This window comes from Pleurodeles waltl, chromosome 10, assembly GCF_031143425.1.
Source record: "Pleurodeles waltl isolate 20211129_DDA chromosome 10, aPleWal1.hap1.20221129, whole genome shotgun sequence".
NCBI lineage: Eukaryota > Metazoa > Chordata > Amphibia > Caudata > Salamandridae > Pleurodeles > Pleurodeles waltl.
In genome coordinates, this window is record NC_090449.1 from 337,911,965 (window position 1) to 337,925,713 (window position 13,749).

Genomic DNA, 13,749 nt, shown 5'->3' on the forward strand with positions numbered 1-13,749 from the left:
CCTTCCTGCGTGGGAACACCCCTCTTGCATACATTATATCTGGTGCAGGTAAAAAGTGGCGCAAAGGGTTACAAAGTGGCACAATGCCAGCATTGCAACACTTTGTAAATATGGAGGCGAATGGCCTTCTTAACGTAACATTAGCGTAAAAAGAATAATAATGACACTAGTGTGGTTCTAAGAGCCGCTAGGGCCTTGTAAATCTGGCCCATAGTTTAGTTTGTAAGATTCAGAATCATAGTGGGTCACAATGCAACAGACCTCAACAATAGTCAGAAGGTGAGACGCAAATTGCAACTCACTGCAACTGGATGCCATCACAAGGATTGTTGCATCCTGGAGTCAGCAGACTACATTCTCTGTGATTGCATTTTATTAGAGTGCGTTTTTTGTAAAATGCAGCCCATTATTCTTTCAACAGCCAAATGAGTTTAAAAAAAGGAGAAGCTTTGCAAACTATGCTTAGGAGTAAGCAGTGGGCCACGGGATCACTACTTACTCCTACAAAATGCTTCGGTCAACATTCACAAAGGAGATGGGTCCCTTTCAGACCCCTTCCAGTCTGTAAATTGGATACCACTACCTTTGTGTAGTTGATTAAATATTTTTTGCAACCAGATATGGGTTGCAAAATATTAATACATACCATTGTGGATCGCTATGTGTAGGGGATCCCCTGAACAAACATTCTGAAAATAGGGATTTAGGGCCAGATGTAGCAAAGTATTTGCACGTCGCAAACGGCGAAAATCGGTACCGACTCGCAATATGCATTTCCGACTCGCAAATAGGAAGGGGTGTTTCCTTCCTATTTGCGAGTCTGAGTGGTATGCAATACCATTTGCGACCGCGTACGCGGTCGCAAATGGCATCGCAGTTACCATCCACTTCAAGTATGGATGGTAACCCACTCGCAAATTGGAAGGGGTCCCCATGGGACCCCTTCCAGTTTGTGACTGGACCCACAAATATTTTTTCAGGGCAGGGAGTGGTCCAAGGTTTCGGGTAAGGAAAACGGGCTACACTTAAAAAAAAATGCTTTATTTAACAGCAGTCACGAACATGGAGGTCTGCTGACGACAGCAGGCCTCCATGTTTGCGAGTGCCTATACTCGCTATGGGGCTGCAATTTGCGACCCACCTCATGAATATTCATGAGATGGGTCATTGCGACCCCATAGCGAGTTGCAGTCGGTGTCTGAGACACCATACTGCATACCAATTTGCGAGGTGCAAAGTGCGAGTCGCATGGACTCGCACTTTGCACCTCGCAAATTTAAAATTTGCTACATCTGGCCCTTAGTATGTACTCGAAAACCCACTTGTAATTCGGTAACATGTTACCGAATCCCTATTTGGGTTTGGTACATACCAGAAAGCTATTTTGTGGATGCAAAGGATCGATTTAGTAAAGCAGAGACTTTGCGGATGCAAAATAGCTTAGTACATCTGACCCAATGTTTACAGAGGCCTGACTTTAAATAAGTAAAATGATTTAGTAATGTTATACCTCTAGTGTACTGTAACATCCTGAGGAAACACAGAACATCCTCCTAAATCAGTATCATGTTTAGTCATCTTTAGTTCTTTTAACCCCTTCACTCATTAAGCCCTCTTTCAGCTCCATCCCGTAGTCACATTCATAAAAATGTTGCTATTAAGGGTCTGCTGACATTTCCCAGAAATGATGAACAAACAACACTACGTCTACGTCCTTACCTTTATTTCTTGCATTAGCTATTAGCTTGTTCCTTATCGCATCTGATGGTGTGTCAAACGAACAGAATGTCCCTCTTCCTCTCACTCTGCTGATGAGGTGTGGATAGCGGGCCTGGAAAAAGACATTAAATGCAACTTATTGGAGTTCTACTTTTGCTCCCGTTTCTTTAATCAGCATTCACACAATCTTGAATCTCTATTGTTTCTTCCCTTTCCATGACTTGTTAACACAAGTCGAAACAGGATAATTAAGCCCATGCATACACTTCATTGTATTTTTTCAAAATTTTACCTCAAATTTGTTGGAAACCCTGGAGTGCTGTGTAGTGCAAAAGGTAAAATAAAACTTCAGCACCATATTTACAAAGTGTTGTGTGTTGATGATATAATCAGTTGTTTTGTGTGACACTTAATGTTGCACCATGCGGCAAAGGCGAGCATGTAGTGTTTTACATAACATTTTACTTGAAGGACACCCTCAAGTACAAATTTCTGTGATCAAACACCCACCTAATGGAAAATCGCAGAATATGTCTCATTTTGAGAATATCACACACATTAAAGAAATCATGCAATTAATTATCCTTGAGCTAGCTGTATGCATCAGCTTTTATTAGGCACTACGGTTCATGCAAAGCAAGGTCACGCCACATTAGTAGATATGACTTTGCATAGAATTCCATGGATGTTCTGCACAGTTCCCGTAGCGACACAAAAGGATGATGGACGGAGTGCTGAACAATGCAAATACTCATCTCCACTCACAGATCTGGGTTTAATCCATTGTCCTTTGGCTCACCATGCCACCCCAGTTTGTATATGGCTGGGTCAGAGCTGGGGTGACATGGAAAGCAAACGAACAATGGATTAAATCCAGATCTGTGACTGGGGGTGAGTATTTGAAAAGTTTCAACATCCGTCCATCATTTTATTTTGGGATGTTGCCTTGTGCGTCCTAAGTGGCTAGGGTATGCCCAGACGTGGGTCCCTTCCTTGCTGCGCCACTGTATTCAAGCTAGCCTGGCTGATGAAGGGTGATACCCTGAAACCGGTCCCAGGATGACTGAATCCTGTCCAGGGAGGACCTGGCTTGGCAGTTCGGGCTGGACTGTTTCCATGGGGAACAGGGTCAAGATTGATTTGCATGTGGCTGGGTCTGAACTGGGGTGACGTGGCAAACAAAATAACAATCGATTAAACCCAGATCTGTGATTAGGGGGGAGTGTTTGAAAAGTTTCAACACTCAGTCCATCATTTTATTTTGTGATGTTGCCCTGCACAGTTCCTGTCCAGTTCCATGTCCTTATTTACAGAGTTTTGGTGCTGTGTGACGCAACACCATTTTGCGGTGCTCTTTCATTAAATTTTAACCCCAAAAAATGTTTGCACACAAAAGTTGATCAGCATTGCCATTTGAGTCGCTGGGGTGAGAGTGTCAGTTTAAAAGAATTCTAGATCTGTGATTTAGTACACAAGAAGCCAGTAGCTCTCCCAAAGCCTCTAATAACATTTTCCTTCTTGCCAGGTGACAACATCAAATCAACACCCACTTGTGCTAATTGTTACCTAACGGGAGCACAAAATGTTACAACTCCCACACTTGCTCAGGTTATCCGACACTTCTCAAGTAATCCTTACAGCCTAATTGTTTTTCCACATGAGGTAAACTAGTGAGGAGGGTTTGTGGATGAGGAGAGAGTGTATTACTCTGCTTAGTGGCAAAGTACGTCTACTAAGAACTGTACTGAAACCACTAAACTGGTTACACATATTTAGACAGAATGGTCACCATCCAAAGGTGCGATTCCATCTGCGCTTCTAGAACTGGAAAAATTGTATCAAAGTGACAGTTTGTGATGAACCACAGCACTTTGATGTGAACGAGGACGCACCAGCCGTAGCAGCAGCCCATGTCCTCCTACCTTCCAACCTTCTCCTCCTAAAGATCCTTGGCCATCAATCACGGTTTAATACTGCGGTCCGGAACATCTTACACATTGTTAAAACCGATACTGAATAAGGTAAAACTTGTGGTACAGTATGCAACAAACTGGCATATTTCACCAATTAAACTGGAAAATGAACAGCCAGGCAAGCGCCTACGCCATTATTCATGGTTTATATTTGAGCAGCTGTCTGCTGTAATGAGTATGTGACAGTGAAGTATAAAACAATCTAACTCGGAAATGTTTTTTCTGCTACTCTGTTTTTTGTGCTTCATTATTGCAATGCCATTTTGTTGCGTTGTGCTGCAGTGGTTGTGTTTTGTTTTGATTGTTCTGTTGTGATTGTCCTTCTATTCAAGTTATTATATTTATTTGTGTATGTTACTGCGTTATGTTCTGTTTACTTCAATATTTTAACAAATGCTGCTACGTTTCCAGCCCAATGCAGCACATGCCGTGAAAGTTCCTGTGATAAGCAACCATTTACCATTGTTTGAGGGGGTATAATAGCCTTAGAACAGCTCTACAATTACTTAACAAAGTAGGCAACACAAAACTGAGGCAAAAAGTCTTAACCTGGAGGTCTCAATGATTGTTTACTTGATACAGCTATTGGTCTTGTCATTAGTCAATTGTGTTATTAATGTAGTTATCTTAACGGTTTGTAAAGTGAACAAAACTATTAGAACGTTTAGAACATTTTACAGATGATTTGTTTCATTCAGCCATCCTCAGTTTTTTTATTTGTTTTTATTATTTCACAGCAACAACAGAAGTGAAGCTAGTACAATAACATAGAACTTGGATCCGTGCTGAGACAAAACATAACCAGAGCAAGATCCAGTGCCAGAAACAAAAAAACAGAGAGTAATATCTGAGCAGTTCCCAGGATATCCTTGCTTTGGAGGCAGATGTACAGGGGAAGGAAGAAGCTATACATCAAAAGTGCGTTGGATCTGGGGTACATCAGACATAAACAAACTGTAAGCACAAGGTCAAGTAACAATGTTCGTAGGTCATGGGAACCTGCCTATGTTTCCAGCATACAGTGCTCACTGGGCTACAGCTGTACAGGAAGCCCATGGGTCAGGTAGTCTGCAACCTTATAGTGGTGGTACTGTGGTTGCAAGGCAGTCCTCTCAGGGTGGGCATGCATCGTTCTTGGACTCAGTGTTCACAATATAGGTGTCCCAAATCATACACCCTACCCCTGCCACACCTTTAGAGTCTAATGATCGCAGCACACAGGATTCCGCATGTTCCCACTGCAATAGCATTTTCAACCCGTTTTCAATGTCCGGGGCAGCTGTCGCCTTCCACTGCATTGCAATCTGCCTTTTAAACAGAAGAAATGTGAGATTGATAAAGCAGTGTCGGTGTTTATCTCCCTTGGCTTTGGGACGAATGCCAAGTAAGCAGGATTCAGGGATGGGGATCAGTACATGTACTGTCAATTCTGCTGTACGACCCACACCAGGTGCAAAGGTGGGCATTCCCATACCATGTGGTAGAACCCAGCATCTGCCAGGTTGCATCGCAGGCATTTGGGTGTGGATGTGGGATCTATGCGATTTAAGCATTTGGGGGGTAAGATAAGCATGCTGTGTGTAATTCAGTTGTGTAAAGCGGAATCTAGGATTTCGGGACACCCCCTTTACCTGCTGTAGGGCCCGTGACCAGGCCTTGTCAGTCGACGGATGACGGAGAACTTTGTCCAACCGGGCTAGAACTTCACCAAATCTGCTAAGTGCCCCATATAGATCAGTGCCCCATATAGTGTTGAGATAGCTTGATGAGTTCCACCATGTGTGAGGAGCGTGTGTAGGATGAGCGTTTGAGGCGGGTTTGCCTCTCCAGTCCCCCAAAAAGCTTTCACCATGTGTTGCATTGCGTGATAGGTGAGGAAATCACCCGCACCCAAAGTGCAGATGTCCATAACATCCATGAAGGATATGAGGGATCTTTCAAGGAAAAGATCTCTCACAGTGTCAATTCCAGCCAGCCTCCATCGGGCCAGGTCATGATGAGCGCAAACTCCCACGCAGTCGGCAACTGTTCAAAAATGATTGACAGGGATTAGGAGATAGTGGGGTTATGGTCATACACAAATCGGTGCCAGCACACCTGCGCTGTCATCATTAATACCGATCTCTTAGTGAAGGACAAGTATGGTTGGTTAACCAGGTGTAGATACTCAGTTCACCTAGCCGAGACTGGACGACAGTCCGCTCAGCGCCCAGGGTCAAATCCAGCCAGGGCATCAATCAGCTGTGCTGCTGCATAATAGAATTCAAAATTAGGGGCACCCTGGCCCCCTCGAGGAGTGGCCATTGTGTAACATTCAGGGCCACTCGCCGGCAACCTGTCCCCAATATCAAGGTTAATAAGTGGCAGTTCAGTTCTCTCAAAAATGTTTAGGAATTACAGTTGGCTGCACAGCAAAAAAATACAGCAATCTGGGGAGCACTAGCATCTTAGCTATCGCCACCTGCCCGAGCTGAGATATGGGAGCACCAAAAAGAGAGTGAGCCTCGCACTGAACACACCCTTAGATCCACACTGCCCTCTTTAAGAGCCTTGTCAGTATGGTAGATTTGAACACCTGGGTATTTAACAGTGTCTTAGCACCATTTGAGTTTAGGCCCTGGGGAAGCATATCTTTGAGGTTCACAGCAATGGGGAACAGGCATGATTTTGACCAGTTGACCCTGAGGCCTGAAATGGCTCTGAAATCATCTAGTAGGTGCATTAAGACCAATAGTGAAGCTCTGACACCGCACAGAAAAACCTTGCAACATCTGCATAAAGGAACACAATATGGTGAATATTTAGTTCTGGAATGCCCCAGTCCTGTCCGGGGTTTGTTACGGGCTACATGAGTTACAGCTGCTCTAACCTCCTCCCTCTAGTCGAATATGTTCATCCAGTTCGGCCTTCTAAAGTGGGGACAGGAGTGGTTGTGGGAGTCCAGTCATGAACCTATGTAAGAAATCGAAGGAGGAAGAGTCCATGACTCCGTACAGAGTACAGTAGTAAACATGGAATGCATCATTGATGTCAGTCTGCATCGAGGCCAAGGAGCCATCCTCACATCATATGGCACCAATAGGGGTGCATTGCTGATCTCCTTTTACTAACCACACTAGTAGTCTGCCCGATCATTTGCCTTCCGCATGCATCACAGTTAGTCGATGTTTGTAGTGATGGCGCCCCAGTCTGGTCTCAGCCTCCCTATACTGTACACACAAACGTTGGAGGTTGTCAACTCCCACCTCGCAGACAGCTACTGCTCTCTCTAAGGGGCATAGTTCCTTCTCCACAGTAGCTCAGCCTGTAGCACCTGCCAGAACCCCCAGATGGCGACCTTGCAGTGACTCATCACCACTACTTTGTGAGCAACCCATTCCATTGCCTAGAGGGTGGTGGATCCCCTGTTGAGGTCAAAGTTGTGGGTAATGCATGCCGAAAGGCCCTCTTTGAATGGAGACTCCGTTAATGCGTTAGTTTGGATGCGCCAGGTAGGAATCTGCACACACAGTCTGCCCCATTGCAGAGCCATCTGCAGCAGACAATAGTCCGAGAGCTTTCTGGCTAGGTATTCCGATCGAGTAACCATGGGGCTCAAGTGGTCAGTACAAAGATTCAAGTCAATCTGAGTATGGAGATCATGAACCGGAGAGTAGAATGAGTATTAACGGTCTGTCGGGTGTCCCAGATGCCACACATCATGGCAGCATCTCTGCGTCAGCCAATCCGGGAATGTTGCATCGTCCGAACACCCACTGCACCTCATGGGGGGGAGGGTTACAGTGGCCCTGGAGCATATTCGACACACAATGTAAGTCTCCTTCACTAAGACCTGACACTTCTGGATCATGGAAAAGTGGAGGAATGAGAGCATCAAAGAATTCTGTTTGGGTGGAATTTGGTACATAGATCCTCACAAGTGTTAACCATGCCCCATCTAGGTGGCCCTCCACTACCACATATCTACCACCGGCATCCACACTGTGCTGTTCTGCCACAGATTGGACTTCTGGTGCAATCCATATAAGCACACCCTTGGCAAATGCACCGGAGGTCATACCATAAACCTACCCCCTTAATTTGGCCCAGACTTTTTGGAGCTAAGCGATTGTAAGATGTGTTTCTTGTAACAGGGCAAAGTGTGTGCAGCAGCGCTTGAGGTAGACGTAGAGTCAGTAACGTTTGGCAGATGTCGCCATGCCGTTCACAATCTATGTTACCACAGTATATTGCAAGGTGAGCGTATCGGTGTGTGTCCCCGTGTGCGTGTCAGGAGGCAGGCCATGGATTCAAGGTCATTTGTATCCCATGTGCACACTAATGTGCTCGGAAACAATGCAGCATTTACCCCCAAGTGAGTGGACTCCCCAGGAGGTGATATATGTACAGTAGATTCACAAAAACAAATCCAAAGCAACAAACATAACAGTTGCATCCCCTCCAAGCCAGGTGAATTATAAGTCCCAGCCAAACACCCCTGAAAAATACCCATGAGGCAATAGAACAATATGACAGGCAAAACATGTCCACTTTGGAGTCTCTCTGTTGGGCCTGAAAGTATAAAGTCACTCAATCCTGAGGAATAAGCCCAATATGATGAGTCCCCCATTCAGCCCCCTCATGCCTTACAGCTTATCTTGAAGAGCACCTAGGAACGTCAGCTTGCAGGGCACACAAGTTCGCCAAGTGTTTGAACTGCAATATCTGCATCACAGGTCATCCGCAACTGTGGGGTGACTATTGCACCCTGGAGGATGCCAGTTGTTGACGATATTGAGCTACCCAAGTCTGATCCAGACTCTGATGGGCAGTCAGCACGCAAAAGAGCAAAGAAGTCTGTGGAGTGTTGTGAAGCCTCCGAAACCACCTGTGCCGGCTCTGCAGCAATCTGATCTTGTGATGCTTTCATCCTGGTGAGTCTCCATTTGTGTCGCTGAGGTTTCGGTACCAGTCAGCATGTCCTCTGGTGAAGAAAAAATGTGAGTTGTTTTCACCAGCAATCACCCTGATTTTCGCTGTGCAGGAAGCTGGCTATCTATGTAGTGTACCGAATATAAGGGGACACTATGCAGATAATCCAGAAGCCTTTGGGCAAGTACATTTACTGCATAGGGGTCTTTGCAGCCCATTCTTGGGGGTCCCCTTTAGGTCATAGGGTGCTAGAGGGGTAAGGTCACAAAGGACACCAGCAGTTCAGTTTTACCTGCCCTTGGTCGGATGCAGAGGTGCTGGATGGGCCGGGTGCCTTGTGCACTGCATGGATGGCACAGAGGGAAGCCACCTGGAAACAGACGGCAGAGGGGAACTTAAGGACAAGTCCGGGAGCTTGCAGTAGGAGTTCAGTTGGTGGGGGTCAAGGGAGAAGGGAAAGACCACTGTTTGTCGAGACCCGGGCCGTAGAGCTCGGATGCAGCAGGTTTTAGTCTTTGGGTGCTTCTGCAGCAAGGTGCTTACAATTCTAGGTTGGATGTGCAAGAAAGAGACAAAAGAGGGTAGCTGTTGCACTCTTGTTGCTGGCCTCTGCGGTGTTGACGTCCCCCAACAGCTGGCCTCTGGTTGCAGCGTTGGAGTCTAGGTTGGGCTCAAACAAGCGTTAGTTACTGCATAACTAATTTCCTTCCTGTCATGGTGCCAAATGGGCCTCAGGACAGGGGGTGTCATCTCCCAGGTCAAAGGCATCAGGGTCTTTGAAATCCCTGGCCTCGGTATGCAGATTCACTAGCCATCCTGTTGCAGGAGGTGATAACACCTTCCTCTGGAGCAGGCATTGTTTCTGGCCTCTGGGAGCGCGAGCTGCCACCTCCAGGGGGCCAGAAACATGTCTGTGGTGGCAGGCTGCTCAATACGTCAGCCAGCACACTAAGGCCCATATTTATACTTTTTTTGCACTGCATTTGCATCATTTTTTGACACAAATCAGCACAACCAAAATATATTTGTATTTTGCATGTTTGCGCCACTTTTGTGTCCTTAATGACACAAACGCGGTGCAAAAAAAGTATAAACATGGGCCTAAGGATCTGGTAGGTTTCAGGGAGCACCTCTAAGGTGCTCTCTGGGTGCATGTCATAATAAATCCAGGAGGGAATCAGTCTGGATTTGTTAAGATGAGGTGTTTGATAACTAAACATCATAGGTTTCAGTGAAGCTATTATGTAGCTGGGTAACTCGTAGTGACGAGTGTCCAGTACATACCGCAAAATGGCTTCAGTGTTCACTTGTGACATCTAGTGATCGAATTAGATGTCACAGGAGCACACCTGCTTGTGCAGATATGCCCTCACATCAAATATATTGCACCCTGCCTTAGGGCTTTAAGGCCTGCTGTAGTGGTCATTTACAATAATGAGCTGCAGTAATGGGGGCATGGCACACAATTAATATGCTATGTCATGCTTTCTTTCATGGCTTGCACCACAACACCCATTCTGCAATGGCAGGCTGTGTGCACTTTTATGGGAGTTCTGAGGGTGGCACAATACATGCTATAGCCCTTAGGGACCCTCTCTAGAACCCAGGCCCTAGGTACCAGAGGCACCATTTACGAGGGACTTACAGATGTACTAGACAGTGGGCTAATTGTACACAATTTAGATCTTTTACTACGTGTTTAAGGAAAGAGCACTGGCACTGGGGACCTGTTTAGCAGGAACCCAGTGCACCTCAGTTGAAAAACCCCAGTACCAGTGGAAAAAGGTGAGGATGGCCATGTCTAAAAGGGACATTTTTCTACACGCTGGAAAATGTGAATATTTGAAGTTCAGCTCACAAAGGTGTTGTTTAACTTTTAGGTAGGAGCTGTGGAGCTGCTGCGCTTCCATTGTAAAATCAGAGTACATCGTGATTGTTGCATTTTCATAGTGCCATGGACCCTTCGCCCAGAATTGCTGTAAAAGCAAGTCATAGTCCCAGTATTTAAGAAGTTGAGCAATAATGGGACATGATGGAGTGCCTGGCTGGGGTGGTCTGCCAGGTATCTTATGCACATTTTCTATAGAAAAAAATGTAGGTAGTTTATCATTCCAGGGGCAGAAAGATGGGGAGGTGAAGGTCAGCTAGTCACCAGGAATGTCTGTGGGTCGAGAACAGGTGGCGCCAGGTCATCCATCCTCAGTTAACATTAACCTGGGAAACTGCAAAGACACATGCCGTGCAGTCAATCAGTGACTCTGAGTTTCAAGCCTTCAAAAATTGTTTCAATAATGCCAAAAGCAAAAAGTGTTATATGATGAAACATCTTGTGAAATCACTGTAATGACAAAGGCCATTTGAAATCAAGCTTTGTAATATTTAATGTCTTGTGATGTTATAATGGTATCAAGACCAACGGTGTCTGATGTTATTTTGCATCACAATGGCATTTAGGTGAATTGACATCACTGCCACAAAGATTGATTACTCCCTTTGTGTAATTTGACAATGTATTTGCAGGGGATAAAGGACAAAAAATATTTCCAAACAGTACTGGTTGTGAAGAGGACTTGTGCAGATTTCTACCAGAATTGTTTAAAGCAGATGTGAGGAAATGGACTACAGATTATTGTAGTAATGTCTGGCATGTAAGAAAACTAATGTAGCTACAAGAGGGAGCCCTCTCCCTGGCATCACCACTTTGATATAAGAATCACTGTCAATTCTTTTAAAATATCTTTCTCTAAAAATGTTTCAAAATGGCTTATGCAAATCCTGAATCTCAATGACTACACACATTGCCACATGCTTTATTTTCTTCTACAACAGCCTCCAATGTCATCATCTTACAGAGGGCTTTAAGTGAGGTGAGTGTCCCTCCGGCTCTCAGAATGGTAGTGTTAGAAATAGGGTCTTTGGTTGGCAGTCATGTTACCCCCTTTCCAAGCAAGGACCTTCACTCTAGTCAGGGAAAAGGAGAAACATACATGGTTAGACCCCACTCACCACCTTGGTGGCTTGGCACGGGCAGGCAGGCTTAACTCAGAAGCAATGTGTAAAGTATTTGTACCAACTCACTCAGTCATACAGTGAAAACACTACAAAATGAACACCACACCATTTTAGACCAATAGCCAATATATATCTAAATCAAACAAGACCAGAACGACAAAAATCCAACATACACAAGTTAAAATATGAATTTTCAAAAGAATAAGAGTCTTACTAAATAGAAAACAATGGAAACGATGATTTTGCACAAAGTACCTGGTTTGAGTCGGAAAAGTCAGCAATGTGTTGTTTCCTTCCCTGCAAGGGAGGCCGTGCATTGTTTATTCTCTGGTCGGGTCGGCAATGTGTCATTTTTCTCCCTCGCAAGAGAGCGATGTGTCAATTTCCAAACAGGGCACCTCAGATCCGCACAGAGTCTGGGTGAATTTGACACCAAGGGTTGATGCGGGGAAAATCCGGTTGCATGGTGTTAGAAAACCATGCTGCGTGGGATTTGCGTCATTATCAGCAGCTGCAAGCGGGTGTTACGTGCCGTTTCTCCAGCTGCGATGCATCAGTTTCCAAGCTGCGATACAGGTGGAGCATCAATTTCAGCCGCGAAGCAGGCGGCGCGTCGTTTATCAGCCGCGTTGCAGATGGTGCGTTGAAAATTTCCCCGCACGCCATTCTGTGTGTGGATTTTCAGCTCTTGGTCTGCCAACTTCACCTTTAAAGGGTCCAGGGACTGGATAGGGCACAACTTGGCAGGGCAGAAGTCTCAGTTGAGAGTCCAGGTGCTGGCAGAGGAAGTGTTTGATGGCCCTGAGACTTCAAAACAGGAGTCAAGTTCAGTTCAAGCTCTTGGAAATTCTTCACAAGCAGGAAAGCACAACAAAGTCCAGTCTTTGTCCCCGTTCACAGGCAGAAGCAGCAACTGCAGGATAGCCCAGCAAAGCACAGTCACAGGCAGGGGCAGCACTTCTCCTCAGCTCTTCAGCTCTTCTCCTTGGCAGAGGTTCCTCTTGGTTCCAGAAGTGATCTAATTTTCAGGGGTTTTGGGTCCAATACTTATACCCCTTTCTGCCTTTGATGTTGGTAAACTTCAAAGGGCCGTCTTTTTTGTTTGCAAGATCCTGCCTTGCCCAGGCCAGGCCCCAGACACACACCATTGGGTTGTAGACTGCACTGTGAGAGGGCAGTCACAGCCCATTCTGGTGTAAGGGACCCCATGTCATGTATGAGAGAGATAGGACTTGCAACAGGGAAAAACAAATTTAGCAGTATTTCACTGTTAGGACATGTAAAACACACTAGTGGGTACACTTGCCAAGTCAAATTGACAATTTAAAACTGCACACACAGACACTGCAGTGGTAGGTCTGAGCCATGTTTACAGGGCTACTCATGTGAGTGTCACAACCAGTGCTGCAGGCCCACTAGTAGCATTTGATTTACAGGCTGGGCACCTCTAGTGCACTTAACTAGGAACATACTGGTAAATCAAATATGTCAATCATGGAAAACCTATTACACATACAGTTTACACAGGAGCACCTGCACTTTAGCACTGGTTAGCAGTGCCCAGAATATAAAAAACAGCAAAAACAGAGGCTAGCACACATCAACAACCTTGGAAGCAGAGGCAAAAAGTTTGGGGAGACCACGCCAAGGATGCCAAGTCTAACAGGTAGTAATTACAAACAGACATTGTAACATGTCCCCTTTGGCCCTGTGTTCATGTTCTTAGCTTCACCGGCAAAAAACACTGATTGATTTCTGAACAATGAGTGTAAAACGATAAAATAATCCATGTTGTTCCTGTTTACATTTTACATGCTTTACTTAACTCTTTCGCTGCTTGGCCTTAATGCACTCCCGCCCCCCGACCCTGGGTAAAAGTGTCTGGGTTTTTTTATATAAAAAAGGCATCAACAAGTGGGTTGACATGCTCAAGTCACTACTTCCCAGCTTTTAGAAACATGCAGCGCTGAATTAAAAAAAACATTTTTTTACCACAGTTATGACCTTTTCAAAGAGGTAGCCCACGTTTCCTATTTTGTGTGCTTTTATCCTACTTCCAGTTTGTGGTGCAAACCAGTGTGAAACCCATGGGTGAGCAAGGAAAGATATATATTTCTGAAAAATCGACAGAATT

At 45.2% G+C, this 13,749-nt stretch overlaps 1 protein-coding gene across 3 annotated transcripts in view; it reads right to left on the bottom strand.

The window, feature by feature from the left end:
- The window catches only part of ABAT (4-aminobutyrate aminotransferase), a 718,549-nt gene that overhangs the window by 20,252 nt on the left and 684,548 nt on the right, over window positions 1-13,749 (bottom strand). For all 3 annotated transcript variants that reach the window (XM_069210537.1, XM_069210534.1, XM_069210535.1), the window contains exon 15: window positions 1,720-1,831. In XM_069210537.1, coding sequence (XP_069066638.1) covers window positions 1,720-1,831 — 112 coding nt within the window. The remainder of the gene's footprint in view (window positions 1-1,719; window positions 1,832-13,749) is intronic.